Genomic DNA, 19,885 nt, shown 5'->3' on the forward strand with positions numbered 1-19,885 from the left:
CATTGGTTATTAATGGTCCCACTTGTTCTTTTTTCTTCATACCTATCTGCAAAAGTTCATTTCCCTTCCTGCCCCATTCTGCCCCTCAATTCTACCTTGCACAGTTCAAATCCTGCACAGTGCTCATAATGATATCAAATTCACATTCACTTGTGGCATTTGGCATTTACAGAGCAGATGTGGCAGATGATGCGTTCCAAATACTCATCATTCCTCTCTATTTGACTGAGAAAAACCTGGTTGATCAAAAAAGCTGAAGTCTAAGCCTTCCTTCTGGTGGCTGTGACCGGAAAAGCATTCTTTTTTTCCCCTTATTCTCCGCTTCGTTTTTGTCTAAGGATTTCCCAGCAATGATAATAGATGCTAAAGTCATTTATTGAGCCTTCCATGCTAAAGCAGCAAATAAATATTTCTACCTGAATTCTTGCTCACTAACAACTTCTCCCAGATATTCAATGATAAACTGTCCTGCTTTCAGGGGTTCTTTGGTACGAATACCCCATCCTTTCTCCTCGGCCCGGAACCTTTCCAGGCACTGCACCCATTCATGTCTCTGTATCCGCTGATTACAACACTGTTCACCACAAGGGCAGGTGTTTGGTGAACACTCCGCAAAGATCATCCTAAAATAAAACACAAAGAAGTTAAAGGAAGGTGAATAGCATACTTTTAGATCTATCATACCAGGAAAAAAAAATAATCCACTGTTAAACAACAGTTATTAAAGAACTAAAATGCTTCTTGTTTTCAAGGTATAATTCACACAAAGATTCACAGCCTGGCTCTCACTGCTATTCAAACAGCAAAATGGAGCTTTTCATGGGATCCTCCTCTGAAGAAAGAGGTGCGGGAGCATACCTGCAGCAGAAAGTTACCCTGTATGCTCTGTAACAATACTTCTATTACTGGGGTTGCATTCAGCACAACTCTTTTCTTACAATATTATTAGTTGATTGAACTTCTCTTATCATAGTCAGTCAAACTATTTCTAACCTGTTAAGACAGTCCTCCACACAGCCCTTTCCAGTGTCATCATCTGGTTTCTTACAATTGCAGGTAGTGGCCTCATAGCCAGAAAGAGGCTTGACATCCACATAGACATCTGGAGAAAAAAACCAAAACAAAAACAAAAAACCAAACCCAAACAGGGAAGAGAATTCTTTCCAGGTGAAAAAATAAAACTATTTATCTACAGTATTTTCATCCCAATTACATAAAGCAAAAAAAGGTGGAAGTGTCTTTGGTAGGATGAAGAGCATGACAGAAAGGAGGGGTATCATGAGAGAATTCCACAGTTAACACATTTTAGTAAGGAGATTTTACTTACTAGAACGGATTTTTTTATAAAGTGGGACATCTGGCTTTTTATACAACTAAAAGGAAGAGAAAGAAAATTTTAATACATCGCATAAGTGCATCTGTTATTCAAAAGAATCAGGGAAATTATGTTCTGTACATAAGTAACAGTTTCATAATCATTACTAGAAAATATGTCTGCATTCTCTTCTTTAGGCTCAGACTACATTAGCAAATAGATCAAAAAAAGTACCTGAATAAGTAGAACTTAGGCTTAATGAGTTAGCTGAGCAGGTTTTCTAACATATTGCTTATTCTTCCCATACTATCTGAACAGAGCAATAGGGGTAACAGATACCATGAGGACAGACTATTCTGAACAATGCTGTGCTTTTCAATACTGAAAAGAAGAATAATAATTTAAATCTACTTTGGAGAAAGCATCTTTGGTGGAAGTACCATGTGCTGACACTTAAAAAAAGTGAAAAAGAAAAATTAAGGTGCTTATCAAAACTGTGACTACAGGTAGGAGCCAAGAGAAATGCAGATTCATCTTCTAATTAGAGGAACTTCCTCTGCAGATGGAGATGACTGGAGGGAAAAGGGAAGCTTAGATCACATTTCATAACTTCATATATATTCCATCTTTTCAAACAAGCTTTAAGGAATAATTTCAAATTATTACATATTTCACACACATTGACTGCATTAATAGCCTTCCCTCAGTAACATATATGGCAGATAGGCACTGGACAAACTATACAACCGCTGCACAAACAAAACTACTCTGTAAGGGTTTTCAATATTCTAGGTCGATAAGGAAAATGCTGAGGAAATAGATCACATACATTTATTATTTATGTAATATTGAATAGATAAGATAGGTAGATGTAAGTAATCTTCAATACGTGGCAAGACACTGTCCTCGGCTGAAATGTCAACAACGATCATTACTTTAAGATTAGATTTTGGTGGTATTACAAAGAGCAGTTGGAGCCACAACCACCTGGGAATTTCTCTTGCTCATTTACATGCTTAAGTTACATGTCTGAGAGCGCTTTCTTGCAGTAGAGCTGGGGACAGATTTACCCTCCAGCCTTAAATCCTGTGTTAAATCACTTGGTGGAAACTTCTCAGGGAAAAAAATATTCCTATTTTTAGGTTTGCACATATTTAAAGCTCTTTAAAAAGAATGTGACTGTTAAACAGTTTCTCTTCTTTCCTCAGTATGAAAATGTCAGCTTGCAAGTGAAAAATAAATTCCACTCTGCTGGGATTGATCCAAGAAAAATAAGGCCTGAAATTTCTCAGTGCTGCTGGCAGTACATCTGAATTCTCCTGAGGCGTGTCTAAAACAAGATCATTGCAGAAAGTAGGCACACTACCAAAATAAAAGTCTGCAGCAAAATTAATGACTTTTTTCAGCAGAAACCCATAGGATCGCTATTTTGCAAGAGATGGAATAATGGAAATTATTCACATTAAATACATACGCAAATCCTTTTTTTCCTCATATAGTGGCAGCAACGAGAACATTCATCAATACACAGGATATATAAACACAGCTTTCATGTAAGAATCCTGCTATTTTCTTTCTAAGACTTCTGACCATAATCTTGGCAACCAGTAACTTTTTATCTTGTACCTGATTGTGTTTCCACTGCCAGAGGATGTCGTAAGGCAGCTGGAAGTCAATTCTCTTTTGTCTGAGATACTTTCCTGAAACAAAAAGGTTTGTAAGTCACACACACTCATATTCACATATCCCCAAGAGGAAAAAGGGCTGCTCCTGGGCACACCGCCAAATTCTGACAGGGCCTCTCGATGTCTGAAAGTCAAAAAGGCAGAAAAGCAGAATCCTCCCAGAACATTTTGTCTGCTAGTGGCAAGCACAGGGAAGAGCCCTCCACGACACTGCCTTTTGCATTCTATTCTGCTGTCGTAGTCAGGTTTAAACCTTTATCGACAGCGAGGAAAGCTGCTGTCTTACATACGGGATGCCTGGCGAGGTAGGTGGCAGAGGGGAGCTGCCTTCTGCCTGGATGACTGAGCATTACGGATGCCATTGAACTCCAACAGTCACAGTTAAACTCTTAAAAGCAGTGCCAGGAACCCTGCAGGTGTCCACTGGGGAGGGCTCACTGAACGTCAGCTACCGAAGGGACAACAACAAATAACTGACAAAACTGAATACAACTTTGTGCCTTACAGTAAACACCAGTAACTTCTGTGTCAGAATCTCCAAGTTGACACCTTCTCCTGAGCTTTCTGCGTACACATGAATACAACAATTTAGCACAGAGAACAAATATGCATTAAAAAAAATCTGCATGCACAATTCATGCAAGATGGTAAATCACAATATTGTACTCAAAGAAACCGAATTAGTTTTGAAAATAGTATCCAAGCCTGTTCCTACGACCTTTACCAAAAGAGACTTAAGAACGAATTCAGACTTGGCAAACATGTTCCTAAATGTTTCCGGAAGACTTCAAGATTATCTGTATTTTCAGCGGTAACTGAAACTCATTTTAGACAGGAGTTACTACTTAATTGTAGCTTTTGTCTCTATTCTAAAATTTACTGTCACCCCTAACCTCTTCCCAAAAGAAGGAAACTGACCCATTACAGACTTTGTTAACCTAAGACCTGAGGTCTGACACAAGCGCTAAGTTAGTTCTAGCCAAGATTAAAATGTTCTCTTATCATTTTGTCCGAATACTGTGTCACAAAATTGCAGCGAGAGGAGTGACTAAGGAGGAGGTGTCAGTCCCATGTCTGATTTTCCCAGCTCTTCTAAATGTTAACAAGTGCCTTTACGGTCCTCCAGTAATAGTCTGTGGTTTCATGTAAATTCACATGCATGCCCTCGCCACTGGAAAATAAAAATTGTAATGTTTTCCTTACAATTTACTCCTAAATTACTTTTCATTTTCAATGCTTTATTCATCCATAGCAGGTTCCAGGAAAGAGCTAAAACTGCCTGGAATTTGCTTTCACTTCTATGACCTCAGTGGGCAAAACAAAAGGCTCTTTCAGGTGCCCTGGCACCGTGCCTGGAGCGCATGGAAGGTCCCTCCAGCCCTCGTCAAGTGGGCACTAGTGCAGTCATCTGGCAGAGTCCTAAACCTTGTAACTCTGCTCTGCGGTTAAACCACTCTCCAGCTACCTGATACAGAGTAATCGAAGCAGCTTTATCATCAGTGCAGGAGCTTGTTTGTGTCTGCTAGCACAAACAAACGTGGGGTTGGGGCCTCGTGAAGAGAAAAGAGAACAGGATTGTGGCACTGCAAAGTGAACCTGAGCATCCCAACAGATGGTTCCGTCGCACAACAGAGTTATATGACCCAATTCAAAAAGGAATTGAGAAAGGTCACATTTTTGAGAATTTAAATTAACACCTTCAGTTCTGAAACCTGTTTTGCAGTTACTGATTCACACAGATCTGTCAAACTCTTCGCCTGCTATTACCCCTCTGTGAAAGTCAAAGTTGTGCATGGAGCAAAAAAGTTCAGTTAAAGACGACAAACCAATTACATGTTTGTATCTGATGGGGCAAATATTCCTACTGAACAATGTGGAATTTCCCAAACTCTCTTTGCATGACAGTACTTGAAGTAATAAATCACAGAATTTTAAAAGCTGAAACAATTACCTGAAAAATAAATCAATCTTGTTTTGTCCTGGGAAATGACATGAGCTGCAAAAATGTTAGTCTGGGAGTTCATGGCCATCCCCTCCAGGCAGTCCAGTCCAGTGGTCTGAACTTGTGAACAGCACCCTGGAACTCCATGAGCTCTAAATGCTCATGCTAGCCTTAGGTTATGGCTTCTTTCTGCAGAAGGCAAAGAGAAGCTCTAAACCTCATTTCTGTTCTACCTGAGACCTCAAAACAGGGATGAAATAAAAACTTATACGATAGCCAAGTTTTTCATCCTTCCTCACTTTTACCTATGCTTAACGACAGACATCATTAAGTGCATGGGGACATGGGGGAATTTATTATTGCATGCTTAGTTTTTGAGATTTAACAAATGGTCGTAATTGTCTCTGGCTATCCTACTGTAATATTCGTTTGAAAAGGAGACTACCATACTCTGTTTAAGCAAAAGTGTTACGGCAGTTAAAGCAGGTTTTAAACTAGACTGGTAACTTTCTTACGGTAAGCAAAAAATGAGAACAAAGTTCATGTAGCAAAAAAGAAAAAAAAGCCTCTCCTGAGTAAAACTTTAGCACTGAAGAACACAGAGAGATGAGTGTGACCTTTGGCAAAGTTCATATGCTGAAAGACATGAGTAACCTGGCAAAGCAATAAAACTAAAAAAAAAAAAAAAAAAAAAAAAAAAGGAGTGAGGCAGAGAGATTGTGAAGTCCAAACAGACTACTTCCATGTCACCTAAGTGCGATATTTGTTTCCCAACAACTACAACACACATGAAATACTCACCAACGTGAATAGGGGCTGGAAACAATCCATGCTCATGCTCTCCAGGAGTGTACTCGAGCTTTTCTTTCTTTAATTGTATGAGACGGCTCTTCGGACTGTGGACGACAGGGACAAAAAGAAAAAAAAAAAAATCAGAATGAGGAACACCTGTCATTTGCAAAAACCACATTTTCTGTTTTAATTAAGGCATGAATGTCTAGAACATTAGGCAAGAGAATAATAATAGAAGTGGCCAAAATAATTCATTTCCAGGTTGCTTGCCAAATACACTTATCACATCCATTTCAAAACTCGTGATTTGATTTTTCTCCGTAACTACTATTCAGGCAACACCTAATGGGACACCATCAACTTTACATTCCTAGTATGTGATATGTAAGTAATAACTAAGACTACAAAAATAAAAGAAGATCAACAAATCATATCTGATGTTGCTTGCTTAGGTATTTGACATGTTATACATGTATAGTGTCTGCTTTCCTAATTTGCTAAGAGCAAATGTTTACATGCTACTCCTTTAGAAGGCTGTTCATCAAGAAAAGCAGGAAAAGAACAGAAATTGGGGTTAAAAAGGCAATGAGACACTCCCTTTACAGAAGGAAAAAATAGGAATACGAAATAAGAATTGTTGTATGGGTCAGACAGATGTGAAACCACCTAGCTCAGTACCCTGTCTTTTATAAACATCTCCTTTTGGCTACTGACAAAGTATGGAGAGAAAAAACTGATGTGGTTATATTTAGTACTGCAGCCCTGCAACATTCAGAAGAGATTTGTAAATGTTAAATATACCAAAGATTAAAATTATATTGAAGCCTATTAAAGTTTACTGAAGTTTTTTAAGGGGTTTGTTTTAATAACTGGACATATAACTGAAAGCTGACTCAATAAAAACGTGGTATCGTTTAACTAGTGAATGGAAATGCAAGTTAAAAACAAATTCTGAGATACAGATATCAACAACTGAAAAGAATTACTGAAGGTCAGAAACAGAACCAATAGATTGCAATGGTTTGTGGTTCACATACTCTTCTAACACTTTCTGGATTTCTGGTACTTATTTCACAAGTGCAACAAGTTACTAAATTTTAGTGAAATAAAAGCTAAGGCATACTGCTCAAACGAGGGCTCTGATGAGCTAAAGGCTGCATATACTCTTCATTAAACAACTCTCTTTTTAATCGAGTTATATGGCAAGGCTCTAGCTATTATCATACACTTGCATCTAACTTAATGTATACAGGTGGATACATAGCTCTCCTAATCAAAAAGCAGTAACATTCTCACAAACAATAAAGGTTATGGTTTTTAAAGAATATGACCCTCTCTTTACTAATGGCAGGAATTAATTTCATTTGCTTTGGCAAACAGACAGCTCTTTTGCCCACCAGGCAAAAATGATATTCTAGAGAGGATTAAAAAAAACCCAACCCACAACGCCCCCCAAAAAGCAACCCAAGCCCCATCTCGTCTTCTATCCTTTCAAGTTGTGCTGCACTGAATCGCTAAGACTTGCAAAGAAAGGCCATAAAATAACTACTTACAAGACCTGTAAAGCAAGTTCTTATCAAAAGGAAAAGGAAAGGTATTTTGAAAAGGCAAAGCGTGAACCTCCATTTCCAAGAGGCAAGCAAATTCTTAAACCAAAGGCAAAGAAAAAATGAAAAACATTCAATAGAAAGGTGACTTAATTCAAGCCAAATGTGCACCCTTTAACGCCCACGTATTCAGTGTAAAGGAAGCCAACGGAAAAATAAATTATGGTAAATAAACGGCAAGGAGGAAACCAGTGTGGAAAGGAAACGCAGAAGGCAATTATCTAAAAACACAAAATATAACATGCATTTCTTCAGGCACTGCAGACACACCTGTCTTAGACCTAGTCACAAAGAACACTGGGGAAAGCACCTACTCTGCTTTCCTTCCAAACGCAGCGATGAAGTACTGTTAGAGGCATGTAAAAAATTGTTATGACAAATCAGTAAGCTGAACAAAGGCCATCAATACTTCAGGGACTTCAGAGGGAAAGGCTGAGACGTCAAAATAAAGCATAATTATTCACGAAAAAAGGGAATATACTAAAATAATCAAGTATAAACAACACACACAGTTTTATAAACATAAATACCATGCCAGAAAAGACTCATGAATTAAAAAAGGCCTCTCTACACTATCAAGAAAAGGTCTGTATTAACAGACCCACATATTCCCACTAGGAAGATAATGAGCTATTTTAAGCTGGGGTTTCTGGCAGGCAATAAAGGTTCTGGTTTTGGGTTTAGCTACTGTCTTTACGAGAAGACCTCTCCCTTTCACTTTGCTGAGGCATGCCGATAACCTCGCAGAAGCTTAAATTTGGAGTCAGGGCCCCAAGTGCCACCAACACACCTTTATGACCCCGACCAGCCTCACAGGAGGCTTCTATCCACACCCTCTGCCCATGGGCCCCACGCTCCATCGACGCTCAGCCCTGGACATCCAGTCCCTGCCCGGACTGCCTTGTGAGTGCACCCCTCTCCAGCTCAGCCACAGCCACAGGAGCTGTGGGTCTGGTGGCTGAGCCATGCACTGGCTTCCTGGCTTGACCCTGGCCGGCAATCCTGGACTGTGTCTGACCCCAGTTACCATCACTAGACCTGATCCTGACCTGCAGATAGACTTCCCCACTTAACCTTGGCCTGCCTCATCACCACAAACTGGTCTGGCAATCCGGACTCTTGGCTGACGCTGGGTACCACTGTCTGGTCTGTCTGACTCGCCTCACTCGAGGCTGTGGGATTGACGACAAGTTTCCTTTGCTACTGCTTGGATCACATTCTGTTCATGTAATTTTTTAACTAAGCTGGAATGCTTACTAGCTAGATACACCTCGCTACAGATGGCACAGGTTGCAGGAATTCCCAGGACTAAACTGACTGTCCTCGCAGTCTCCTAGGATCAGCCGACTCTGTGCTGCTATCAAGGACAAGTACCTGCTCATTTTGATACCATGCTCTTTAAGGTGTTTCCCTCGATAAGCAGATATGATGATTGTTGCAGTTGAAAAGCAAAAGATCTCTCCAGAAAGCCAGGATCATCCCCTCCCCTTTTCAAGCAAGCCAGTTAGAATAGGGTGAGACCTCACCATAATCACAGAGAAATGATCCCTTCTAATACTTCAGGTTAGCATACTTTCAACAGTAAGCTGGGGGAGTACATTTCTGATCACTTGACGGACTGAAACATAAGCCTGGCTAGAGAAGAAATGCTTCCCCTCTCTATAATCCACTGCCTAAAGTTGTTTGGTTCAGTTTCTGTGGGGACAAATTTAAAATACCTATTCTGTATATGGTCCACTTACAAACAATAGACTAACCTGACCTCTCTTTGCAAGCTCCCAACAACAGAGCAATGGCAAAGTGATTTTTTTGCTGAAGATGAGAACATTTTGTACCATTCTGCAAAGGCTGAATGTCAGGCTTAGTCTCAAAACGTCAATCTAAAGTCTCAGGCAAATTAAGAATGGAACAAAGACCAGAACCACAGTCTTCTTTCCCATACCTCTATTTCTCTCCATCCCTCTCCGTGCTTTCTTTCTGATATGGTGTTCCATTTCTGTTCCCCCTCTCCAGTTTCTAGTGTCTTCTCCCTACACTCTGACCGTGTTGGCTGGGATTAGTTCTCTGTGGAATGCGGAATTACATCTTTGAGGCGTGGAGCCCAATTTTCTCTCTGAGACCGTAGTTTGTCAAACATTTTAAGTCGGTATAATCTGGCTTTGATGCTCCCCACCTTCTGCTGGCATAACTGTTGGTATGACTGCAAGGTTAACTGCACCAGGAAACCTACTGTGGAATGCTGGATTTCATCTGAATCACTATCCCAGCCTGGTTCAGTTGTCCTGCTCATCTGGGACAAAGGGACGGGACAAAGGAAGAGACAGCACAGGGATAGGAAGAAGCCACAAAGGTGAGGAGAAAGTAAAACTGATTCTTTTAGTGCAGTATTAGCTTATGCCAACTTAAAGCATTTGCTGAACTGCCATCTTAGACCATCATTTTAATTCAGCTGGCTGATTTTTCAATAGGTTTGCTTCTAAAATGTTCAATTACCTACTCTGAGTCACCCTGCAGCTCCACAAACTCTAACATCAGCAAAATGGAGGCACTGTAGGAGCAACATGCCTATCACGTGGAAACACCACATCCCAGAAAAGCAACAGGCCTGCACTAAACTACACCGTGCAACCACAGTCTTTGACCAGCTATGGATACCTCACGATGGGTGAGATGCAATTCAGTGTTGATCACAGCAAATACTACAGATTACAGTTTTGCAATGCGGACTCATATTTGTTATTACTGATAAAAATCATATATCATATAAAAATACTATATTTCCCTAAACAGTATATGACATTTTGATTAATCAACGATTTACTAATTATTATTAAATTTATTCGGTGAACTAGACTTTGCAGTCCTCTAGGAAAGCCACTGCTGGGTAAATAGATAATGACTCCTGTACAACACCTCCCTTTGTGCAACCACACACTGCAGCAAAAGATCTGTGTAATTCTTCCAGTGGGAGCTGAGCATTCTGGAAAACTGTGGAGGTTAATGTCAGATCAGCTAATGCTGTCTACAAAACTGCATTCGGAAATTGAGGTAGAACTGAGACTGACTCCAGAAACCATTCCTTTCATTCTTAGTTCATTTGCAAGGAATCAAAGTCTGAGCCTTCTTCACTGTGTTTTAATAAAGTTTCTAGATCAAGGCGAAATCCTATTGAAGCAAGTTGTACAAGACAAGTGGTGCAGAGAAATAATGCAGACTTTTCTCTTTTAACAGCAGACTAAAACTGGCAATGACATGACAAACATTTTCTGTGCTGCTGTTTAGCAGTCGGATATGACTGATCTAGACAGAGGCTCTAAATTGTAACAGTAAACCTCAGTAAAACTTCCACTACTTCTAATGGCCTTTAGGAATTATTTAAGAAAGATTCAATACAGTAGGAAAATAGCTTTTAAGGCAGTGTCTGCAACTGAACACTGCAAACAGAAATCCAGAAAGACAGTGAGTACAACACCTGTTAATAGAGAATGCAGAACTGTTGTAATGGAGACAGTGATAACACTTAACTGTACCATCACTAGAGGGTGCCGTACGATTACAGAGCTGCACTTTTGTTCTCAACTCAGATCATGTTTTCATACTCATACAGCAGGAAGTTACACAAATAACAGGGTAACAACATGAACTTCTGCTCTCCTCTTGCACTGACATATGCCTGATTGTGCAGTAGAACTGGAACAGCAAGTTAAATCAGCAGAAAAATTAATTATAAAAAAAGTGACTATTGTTCTGCTGATTCAGTTTGCTGAACAAATTTAGTAAAGAGACCCAGTGCCAGCATGAAGGAATGGTGGAATCAGCCCTTCCAGCTGCACCTTGCTGTAAGACAAGACACCTAAATCGAGATGGCCACAGTTCTGTCCTTGCCCAGCTATGCATTTCCATGCTTCGTTTCAGTATCAGCGTTCAAACAACCATGCAGAGAGGCAGTCCAGATTGTGCAGGCAGCATTTGCTTCCTTGGTATGGTAAAGTTTCCTCAGTGTTTTTAAGCAGCTCATCACAAACATCAGTATCAGTGCAAGAGAAGAACTCTGTATGTGGAGCAACAGGCAAAGAGGAAGACCAAATCAGACCTCCTTAAGCTTCCAGGGAACGGCAACACAAAATATGATGGGAGAGGGAAGGTTGTAAGCAGAGCTCAGCTTTCTCGTGGCCTTCTCCAGGGTGGTGAACTCAATTCCATCATCATCCACAATACCTACAAACCTTGACTTTCTGTATTCAGACAATTTTTCAAATGACATGTTTGCTTACTGTCTATGAAACAAAGGTCCACCCTTGGCTGACTAGGGCTGCCAAGCCCTAACGTAACTAACATTTTAAAATGAAGAAAAAGAGAAGACTCTCTCAGGTCTCCTCCTAAGGCAGCAGACCTAATTTTTATGACAGAATATTTGAATGTTGCATGATTGTGTATACCAGTGACAGAACATCCAAATGCTAAAAATTTTAGCACATCTGCTTTCAAACTATCAGAAACATAAGCAGTCTCACTTTGATCAGACCTATATCTTTGTTTCTTCCTTAGAGTCTTGATCCTTTCATCGATGCCTTTGTTCTACTATGGAAGCAGAAGACACCAGGAGCAGCCGATAAACTATACTAGCGGTCTCCCAGTGGTCTCTGTAACATTTTTAAGTGGTCTACAACATAAAGAGAAGGTGCCCAGTTTTCTCTTTTTAATGTGTCAGATCATGTTATAAGAGAAGTGCAAATTCTTGACTTCAACACATTTGTTCAAATGGCTGTAGAAAACATGTAACTACAAATGGAAGCAGAAGTGGGCTGGTTACCAGAAACAGGAGATGCCCACTTTCTAATGGACACTAGGTTTTTCACTGGTTGCTGGTTGTGAAAAAAATAAAAGAATGCTGGATTTTTACTGTAAACATCTCATAGAAAGTGAAGGAGATGAACCTCACTTCACTGTGAAATGAACAGGGTGCATATCTGAAATTCTTTCACACAAAAGATGACCAGTTGCTGTCATTCAGTCAATAAAAATAGAAAACTAATGATCCCTTTTATGTAGACACTGTACTCAGTACCTGAACACCTCAAGCTCTCCCAGCACTTTTACTGCTGTGATCGTTAAGATTGTCAAATGAAGCTCTCTTACCTTCTTCAAGGTCGATACTCAGAAACACTTTCAGATTGGTGGAGGCTGCTTTCTGACTGGGGTTACATTTTAAATCTTCAGTGGGTCAGATTCTGATAATTATCATGCATGTAATTTTTCACAGGCTTGAATTAAGTTGATGGTTTTATTTCAGCTACTCATTAGTAGCAGCTCTTTATGGCTCTAGCTGAAAGGAGACAGTTTCCACTGGAATATCAGACAGCAGCTTTTCGCTGGTATTACTTACTCTGTTGTTTTGTACACATCAGAGTAGAGCCCTGCCTTCTGATACTTCTTCTTCGGGGGTCGAGGCGCTTTTTTCTCACGCTGGGCTAGAGGAGGCAAAGGCTGTTCAGTGTTTTCAGATTCATGCGGTTTCCCAATGGCATCATGTGGACTGGGAGGTTCAGCTACTGTCTCAGAAAAACTGGAAGAAAAAGTAAAGATTAAAGATTATCTTGCCATATTTCTTACCGTAAAGATTATCTTGCCATATTTCATTATTCCTCTCTATAATCTGGTCAGTAGAAAAAGAAAGTCCATGTTTCTGAATTACTAGATGTCTCAGCTATTTAAAAACATGCAGTGCAATGATCATGATCAAGTGGTGGTTAAGGATAATCATAAGAAATGTACAATCTTTTAATAGTAATGTTATTAATTATTAAAAAAATGTTGTTTGTACTGCTAATGTTTATCATTGGAGCATCAGTTGAGTAATTTAGAAGGTGGCTTATGCTATCTGCTTTTGTAGTCTAAAAAATAGCATGTGGTAAACCATTTCTTAGCCTTCAGGAGAGCCATACAATACACCCTTCGAACATGTGGTTCCAGCAACATTCTGTGACTCTAAATGCCTATATTGCAGTATTCATTTCTGAAACACAAATGGATGGTTATTTTTCAGAACTATTCTGAAAACACACAAAGGAAGACTTCTGGAAGAGTTTGGGGATAAGCACGTGAAGATTAGACCAGAGATAGATTTCTGGTGTGGTCCTTTACTAGCCAGTAATTGCACAGGTGCACACCTTAACCCCTCCTTGCTGCTTTGGTTTTACTCTTTGTTTGCTGTATATCAACTGATCTCACCTGACATTCTGTGTTGCTTGTAAGCATTTGTTTGTAATGCATGAGTCACACTCTTTAAGATTCCCAGGGCGCATGTAGCTCTTACAGTTCCTTATTCCACACACGATGAAGGAACAATCTTTGCTACAGTATCTCATCAGTAAACCAATCGGTTACCAACTCATTAAAAGTATTCTTCACCAGACAATCATAAAACTTGCTTCACTTCAAACACAAGCACAAAACTGACAGCTTTAGATTACCTGAGATTCCATCCCATTTTGGGTGTCTTCAGTAACTTAGAAAGACCCTAAGCATACTTAAAACTGACATGTTGGTTCCCTCTAAACTGAACTTAATAAAAACAAATATATCAAGCAGAGGTCATTAGAGTAGGATTCCTTAATGGATTGAAATGCTATAAAATCAACAATGACTATACTGAGGGTACAAAACTGTAAGGGAATTACCTCTTATTGCTCTCCTGTTCATCTTCTGGTAAAGACTTTTGTCGCTTCCTGGCCTGTTCCTCCGCAAGCCACCTCTTTCTCTTCCAGCCTTTTCGGTGATCTGTATTCAAGTTCACACTTTGCACTACAGCTTCAATCACATCTGTGATGGTATCAGGTCCAAGGTGTAAGGGACTGCTGCTTTCTTCTCTTTTATCTAACTCCTGACTGACCAGTCGAGCTGCCTGGAAAGCTTGCATTGAAACGACAGCCTGCATTGGGTATTTCCGGGGCCTACCTGGCCTGCGCTTCACAAAATTATTCCCTGTCCGTGACTGCCTTTGCAGCTTTTTGGCTTTCAGAATTTTATTGACGTGGTCAAGATTTTTTTTTGTTGCCAAGATCTTGTTATAATTGCACATTTTCCTAGCTTGTCGCTGCATGGCTTCAACAACACTTCTCTTGAGATGATGTGGGGAATAGCTGTTTGGTAGTCTGTCTGACAGAAGCGAGATACTATCGCTGCAGGAGCTGCTGGGAATTGCTGGAGCTATGAGGCTGTCCTGTTTCCCCAGACCTCTCTCCCTGTTGTGGTTTCGAGCAGGACTAGCTGATGGTGGAACAGACACATTTGCAATGACTGCTTCTAAGGTTTTGTCCAAAGTAGCCTGGCCTTCGTGTTGTGCCATGCGCTGCAGTAAGCTATCCACTGAATCATCAACAGCAGTTGCCAGCCTTGCTCCCCGGGTAGGAACTCCAATCACTGAAACACAAACAGACAGACATACACTGAAACAGACTTGAGATATAATCAAATAAGGCTGGAATTAAAATACAGTAGTTGGATGGACTGACAGCCTTTTATCGCCTATAATTGCCTGGAACATTCAATGACAAGACACCAATTTCTGTAACACAAGTTCTAACGGGAAAGGGACCTAGCGATGCAAGTAAGCAGAAAGCCTACATTTTATATCATCAGTTTTAACATACAATGATTTTCTCTTTATTCACATGCAGTCTGCCACTTCTAACAGCAAAGAGCAATGAGAGCATTCCCTACGTACATACAGTCCAGAACTCTTCTCAATTTTCTTTCTATTCAACACTAAAAATAAGAAACCCTCTGTGCACAGAAAAATTAAATACTGATAAAAAATTGAGCTGATACTGATAAAAAAAATCTGAAATGTTTTTACACTGATTTTTCTTTTCAGTAGTTTGGAAGTACTGAAACAACTTTTTAATTGCTCTTGCAGTTTCTTTATCAAAAAGACAAACATGATGACAGAACTGGTTGCAATAAAGAACAGGCTTGGATAAAGGTAAATCAAAATATCTGGACAAAAGAGAAAGGTTATTTACACAGGAAGTAAAGTTAGATCTCACTTTAAAAATAAAATGTTACATGCTTTAGAGCTGCAGACTAGTATTTGAAAAAGAGAATTTCCAGGTCAACCATATAGACTATGCTGTATTAAAAAGGGATTTGTTCCAAACTAAGAGCTTCCTGAAGCTGCCCTGCTGGTTCTTAGTGATAACATTTAATCAGAAGAAACCCTGTTTTTTCTGGAATAAAATGGATGCTGTCTTCTCATAAATATATCACAATTGCACATTAGCATTTACAAAATGTTAATGTAATTGCGGCCAATTATTTAGATTAGATCTACTTAAACTAGTGGGTCCTAGGCTGTAGAGTGGGTCCTAGGCTGTAGACTGAAGAGCACGTACTAGTGTAAAGGTAACTGTTAAAGGGAAGACAACAAAATGTTTTTATAAAAGGGTTTCTATCATTTGACAGGAGGGAGATTATGCATTAGCTGACAAGGATAAAGCACAAACAGTTTAAAATAAATATTTTCTAGTCCTAGTGCTCACTAGCCCAAGTGTGGTACTTGGGAGAAAGGTATTCCTCATTAAGATTCCCAAGTCATGAATTTGCAAGTGCGAACGAAAACATGCTTCAGAGAGTGCACAATTTAAAGGAGGAAGAATCAGCATAACAAGTTCTAAAAATCCTCCTACGAACAACGTTCTTCCTACAGGGTGAAAAAGGAACAGAGAAACATACTTGTCAGGTCACTGCTGTAAGCCTACCTGTAATCACTTGGAAAACCTAGCAACCTGAACAACTTTGAAAGAACTGGAAGGATTTACACTTTCAGCTTTCAATTTCAGATTAAATAATAAAGATAAATTACCCTTCATTTTCTTATGGTCTTTAAATACACATTGGGATGGAGCTCAGGGCTCCTTACAGAAACACCATCTGTTTAGCACAGTGAGCTCTGTAAACAGCTGCACCATCCAGTGATAACCAAACCATACAACACAACACATTTGGACACAAAGTCTAATGGATGTCCTTGAACTAGTGTTTCTGCTCGGAAACTGATCCTAAAGGATGGGACAACTGAAGGCTGTGATCCCCAAAACAGCTGCAGCCCTGGTCAGGCACACTTGCAGCCCTGGGTAACAAAGCAGCTCTCTGACAAACACACTGAAATCCCACATGCATTCCAGATCTACGGAAAATATAACAAAGGCTAGTCTTTTCAGCTGCATCATCAGTTCAATGACTTTGAAGTTGACAAACTTGTGATTCATTTCATTCTTATGCTCTCCTGCACAAAAAATGCCTGAACTTTTAACACCTTCCTATACATAGAGTTACACTGATTGGAGTTGCAGTATGAGTAAGTAAACGAACGTTAACAAGACAGAGAGGAAAAAAAGAGAATAATACTTCACTGCAGACGACTTCCTTTAGCATATGCTGAATAAAGCATCTGTTGCAAATATCTGTTTAAAGGGAGGAGGAAATAGCCATTTTGGCACATTCTTCCTATATGGAAATCATAACTTGTTCTGTAAGTACCAATCCTAAGGATGTTTACTACAAATCTGCAATCAACTTCGGTGCCTAAGAACGTTTGAATTCTGCTAACAGGAGTTCTTTCTACAACTGGGCTTCTTACAAAATTGGTCAACATTACGGATTTTTTTGTGTCCAATCATAGGTAAGCTCACATCGCATTTTCCTCAGAAGGACTGCAAACAGGTTCTATTTTTACTACCTGGCAGACAACTTGCCTGTAATATACAGGAAATGAACACTTTCAGATCTTCCCTCTGACAGTTTGGTCAATAGATTCGACAGTTCTGTAGGTGTGAAAATGGGACAGACAGCGACCTGCATGCATTCACACACAGTGTGACTGCACGAGTCTGACCTCCTTACAAAAGAAAGCTCAAAATGCATCAGAAGTACCTTTCCCTTCCTCGTGAAGTGAATAAAGATGGACTTCCTCAAGCAGCAACCTGCACAGTACATCGCCCCATGGCTGAGAAAGCCAGCTCCCTCAGTACCCTGTTGGCATACATTTGCTCAACTTCATGATGATTTTGTGCATCTGAGACTTGGTCCTCATTTGATAGAATCGATGAGAATGCTATCAGAGTTCCCATGGCTTTCAGTACTTCCCTCTCTCTCCTACTATCACTTTTGACCTGCCTAGGGTAATTCACAACTGTATCATTAATGATGACTGGGATGAGCTGCTTGTCATCCTCCAGCACCTTAGCAGGATTCTTACATGCTACGAAGAAAACATACCAGCACACCTCGTCTTGATCCTAACAGTTAGCTACCTGAGGGCAGAAAACTGTCTGCCTTCAGAACAGCACAGAAGTCAAGCTCTTCCCCATGGAGGAATGAATCTACTCATCTAATTCATTGATTAACTGTAGTGTCACAGGTCTTGGTAGCATTAAAGCATTGAGCTTCATGAAGACTAATTTAACCTGATGAGGAACCAAATTCCATTCTGCCATAGCTATGCTGCTGCTTCTAGAAGTGACAGCTCAAGTTTCCCTATTCTATAACCCAATTTGCAGTACTTGTATCCTAAAATATAAGCGGAAAAACTCGGTATCTCCATCACCATATTGCTGCTGTTAAAGTTCTCATAGCAATGCTGTCTCAGCTGTCTGTAGCAGCATAGGTCTTAGCATAGAATTGGTCTCAAAAACAAGGTCACCAAATACTACTTGCCTGTAGAAGATGTGCTCTCAGATGTTGATCTCTTTCTGGAAGGGCTGCAGTTTGTGCTCTCTGACTGCCTCTGGGAAGGTTTGTCCTGCGTCAGCAAAGTGCCTGAAAAGCAGATCAGGGAAGAGAAAAGCACAAAAAAAAAAAATCATTTCAGTCTGGCAGTGCCAATACAACACACTGTAGATGCTAAATATTCAAACTAAGATTACTCTTTTTTGGCTTTAGGAACACTTGCTTGCTATGATGCATGTAGGTGGACATGGATGGAAATGGACCATCAAGAAGGAATTTCTCACAGGCTAATGGCATAGGTAGGACAGTAAACAAGCCATGAGAAAAAGCCACTAAATATCATCAGAGTATTAGCTTTTATGTAAAAAAAGAAAACAACCCCCCCCATATTCCTACTTTCAAAGGAACCCCCTAGCTTCATTCCTTGATTTTCACAGAAGAGTTGAGTTTGGAAAGGACCTCTGCAGATCACCTAGACCAACCACTCTGCTCAAACCAGTGTCAACTAGAGCAGGTTGCTCAGAGCCACCATGTTCCATTGGGTTTTCAACATGTCCAACAATGGAGACTCCACAACACAGAGTTCAATCACCCCTACAGTAAGACACTTTTTTCTTATGTACAAACAGAATTTCCTGTACTTCAGCGTGTGCCCATTGCCTCCTGTCCTGTCACTAGGCATCACTGAGAACAGTGTGGCTCCTTCTTTTTTACTCCCTCCCATCAGGCACATGTAGACATTGGTAAGATCTCCTTTGCGCATTCTCTTCTCCAGGCTGAACAATCCCAGCTCTCCCAGCCTCTCTGTATGACAGACGCTCCAATCCCTTAGTCATCGTTGTGGCTTTTCACTGGACTCACTGCAGTATGTCCATGCCTTTCTTGTCCTGGGGAGCCCAGAACTGGACACAGCACTCCAGATGTGGTCTCACTAGGGCTGAGTAGAGGGGAATAACCATCACCCTCAACCTGCTGGCAATGCTCTTCCTACTCCATCCCAAGACACTGTTCCTCATAAGAGTCCTTCCAGCCCACTCCACCAGCCAGTGACAGTCCCTCTGAATGGCAGCACAATCATCTGGTGTATCCACCACTCCTCCCAGCTGTATCATCTGCGAACTTGCTGAGGGTGCACTCTGTCCCATCATCCAGGTCATTAGTGAAGAAGTAAAATAGTATTGGACCCCATATTGATCCCTGGGGTACACTGCGAACGACTGGCCTCCAGTTGGGCTTTGTGTTGCTGATCCCAACCCTCTGCCTGGCAGGCCAGATGATTTTCAATCCACCTTGCTTTGTAAAAGCATTTCTCTTCCACTCCTCAGGCAGAACTGCTTCATGTGAGACCCTATAAACTGCAGAAAGCTGAAAAGCTAGAAAAAATTCTTAAGTACTTCTTGAGATTTGCCTCTTGCTATGTTAACATTTCCTTTCTAAGATCCTGTCACAAAAAAAAAAATTTTCTCTTCGGTCACCCACGGCAAATACGTAAAAACCCCAGGGTCCAAACAAATGAGAGAGATTATTATCTACACACGAACAAGTATAATGCATTATTGGATTTTAGGCACCTGCAAAATGTGTTTCACTGTATGTTCTGAATGCACAGGGCTTAGTATTAAAAAAAAAATCATTAGATATTGGCTTATCACTGCAAGATGTCATCAGGCAGCAGCAATCACAATTACCATTACTTAAGTTAAAAACTATCTTTAAAAAGCTATAGAAATCTCATGACTATTGAAAGGTTAAGGGACAAAACTGGCAATGGCATCTTTGCTGATAATAGGAGGAAGGACCTATTTCTGTTTTCTTT

At 40.3% G+C, this 19,885-nt stretch overlaps 1 protein-coding gene across 3 annotated transcripts in view; it reads right to left on the minus strand.

The window, feature by feature from the left end:
* ASH1L (ASH1 like histone lysine methyltransferase) overlaps window positions 1–19,885 on the minus strand; it is a 63,700-nt gene that overhangs the window by 18,175 nt on the left and 25,640 nt on the right. For all 3 annotated transcript variants that reach the window (XM_075525160.1, XM_075525162.1, XM_075525161.1), the window contains exons 4-11: window positions 18,058–18,159; window positions 14,022–14,763; window positions 12,728–12,907; window positions 5,744–5,838; window positions 2,942–3,015; window positions 1,328–1,373; window positions 994–1,102; window positions 417–623 (exon numbers count right to left, since the gene is read on the minus strand). In XM_075525160.1, coding sequence (XP_075381275.1) covers window positions 417–623; window positions 994–1,102; window positions 1,328–1,373; window positions 2,942–3,015; window positions 5,744–5,838; window positions 12,728–12,907; window positions 14,022–14,763; window positions 18,058–18,159 — 1,555 coding nt within the window. The remainder of the gene's footprint in view (window positions 1–416; window positions 624–993; window positions 1,103–1,327; window positions 1,374–2,941; window positions 3,016–5,743; window positions 5,839–12,727; window positions 12,908–14,021; window positions 14,764–18,057; window positions 18,160–19,885) is intronic.

The sequence above is a fragment of the Mycteria americana genome, chromosome 25 (assembly GCF_035582795.1).
Source record: "Mycteria americana isolate JAX WOST 10 ecotype Jacksonville Zoo and Gardens chromosome 25, USCA_MyAme_1.0, whole genome shotgun sequence".
Taxonomy (NCBI): domain Eukaryota; kingdom Metazoa; phylum Chordata; class Aves; order Ciconiiformes; family Ciconiidae; genus Mycteria; species Mycteria americana.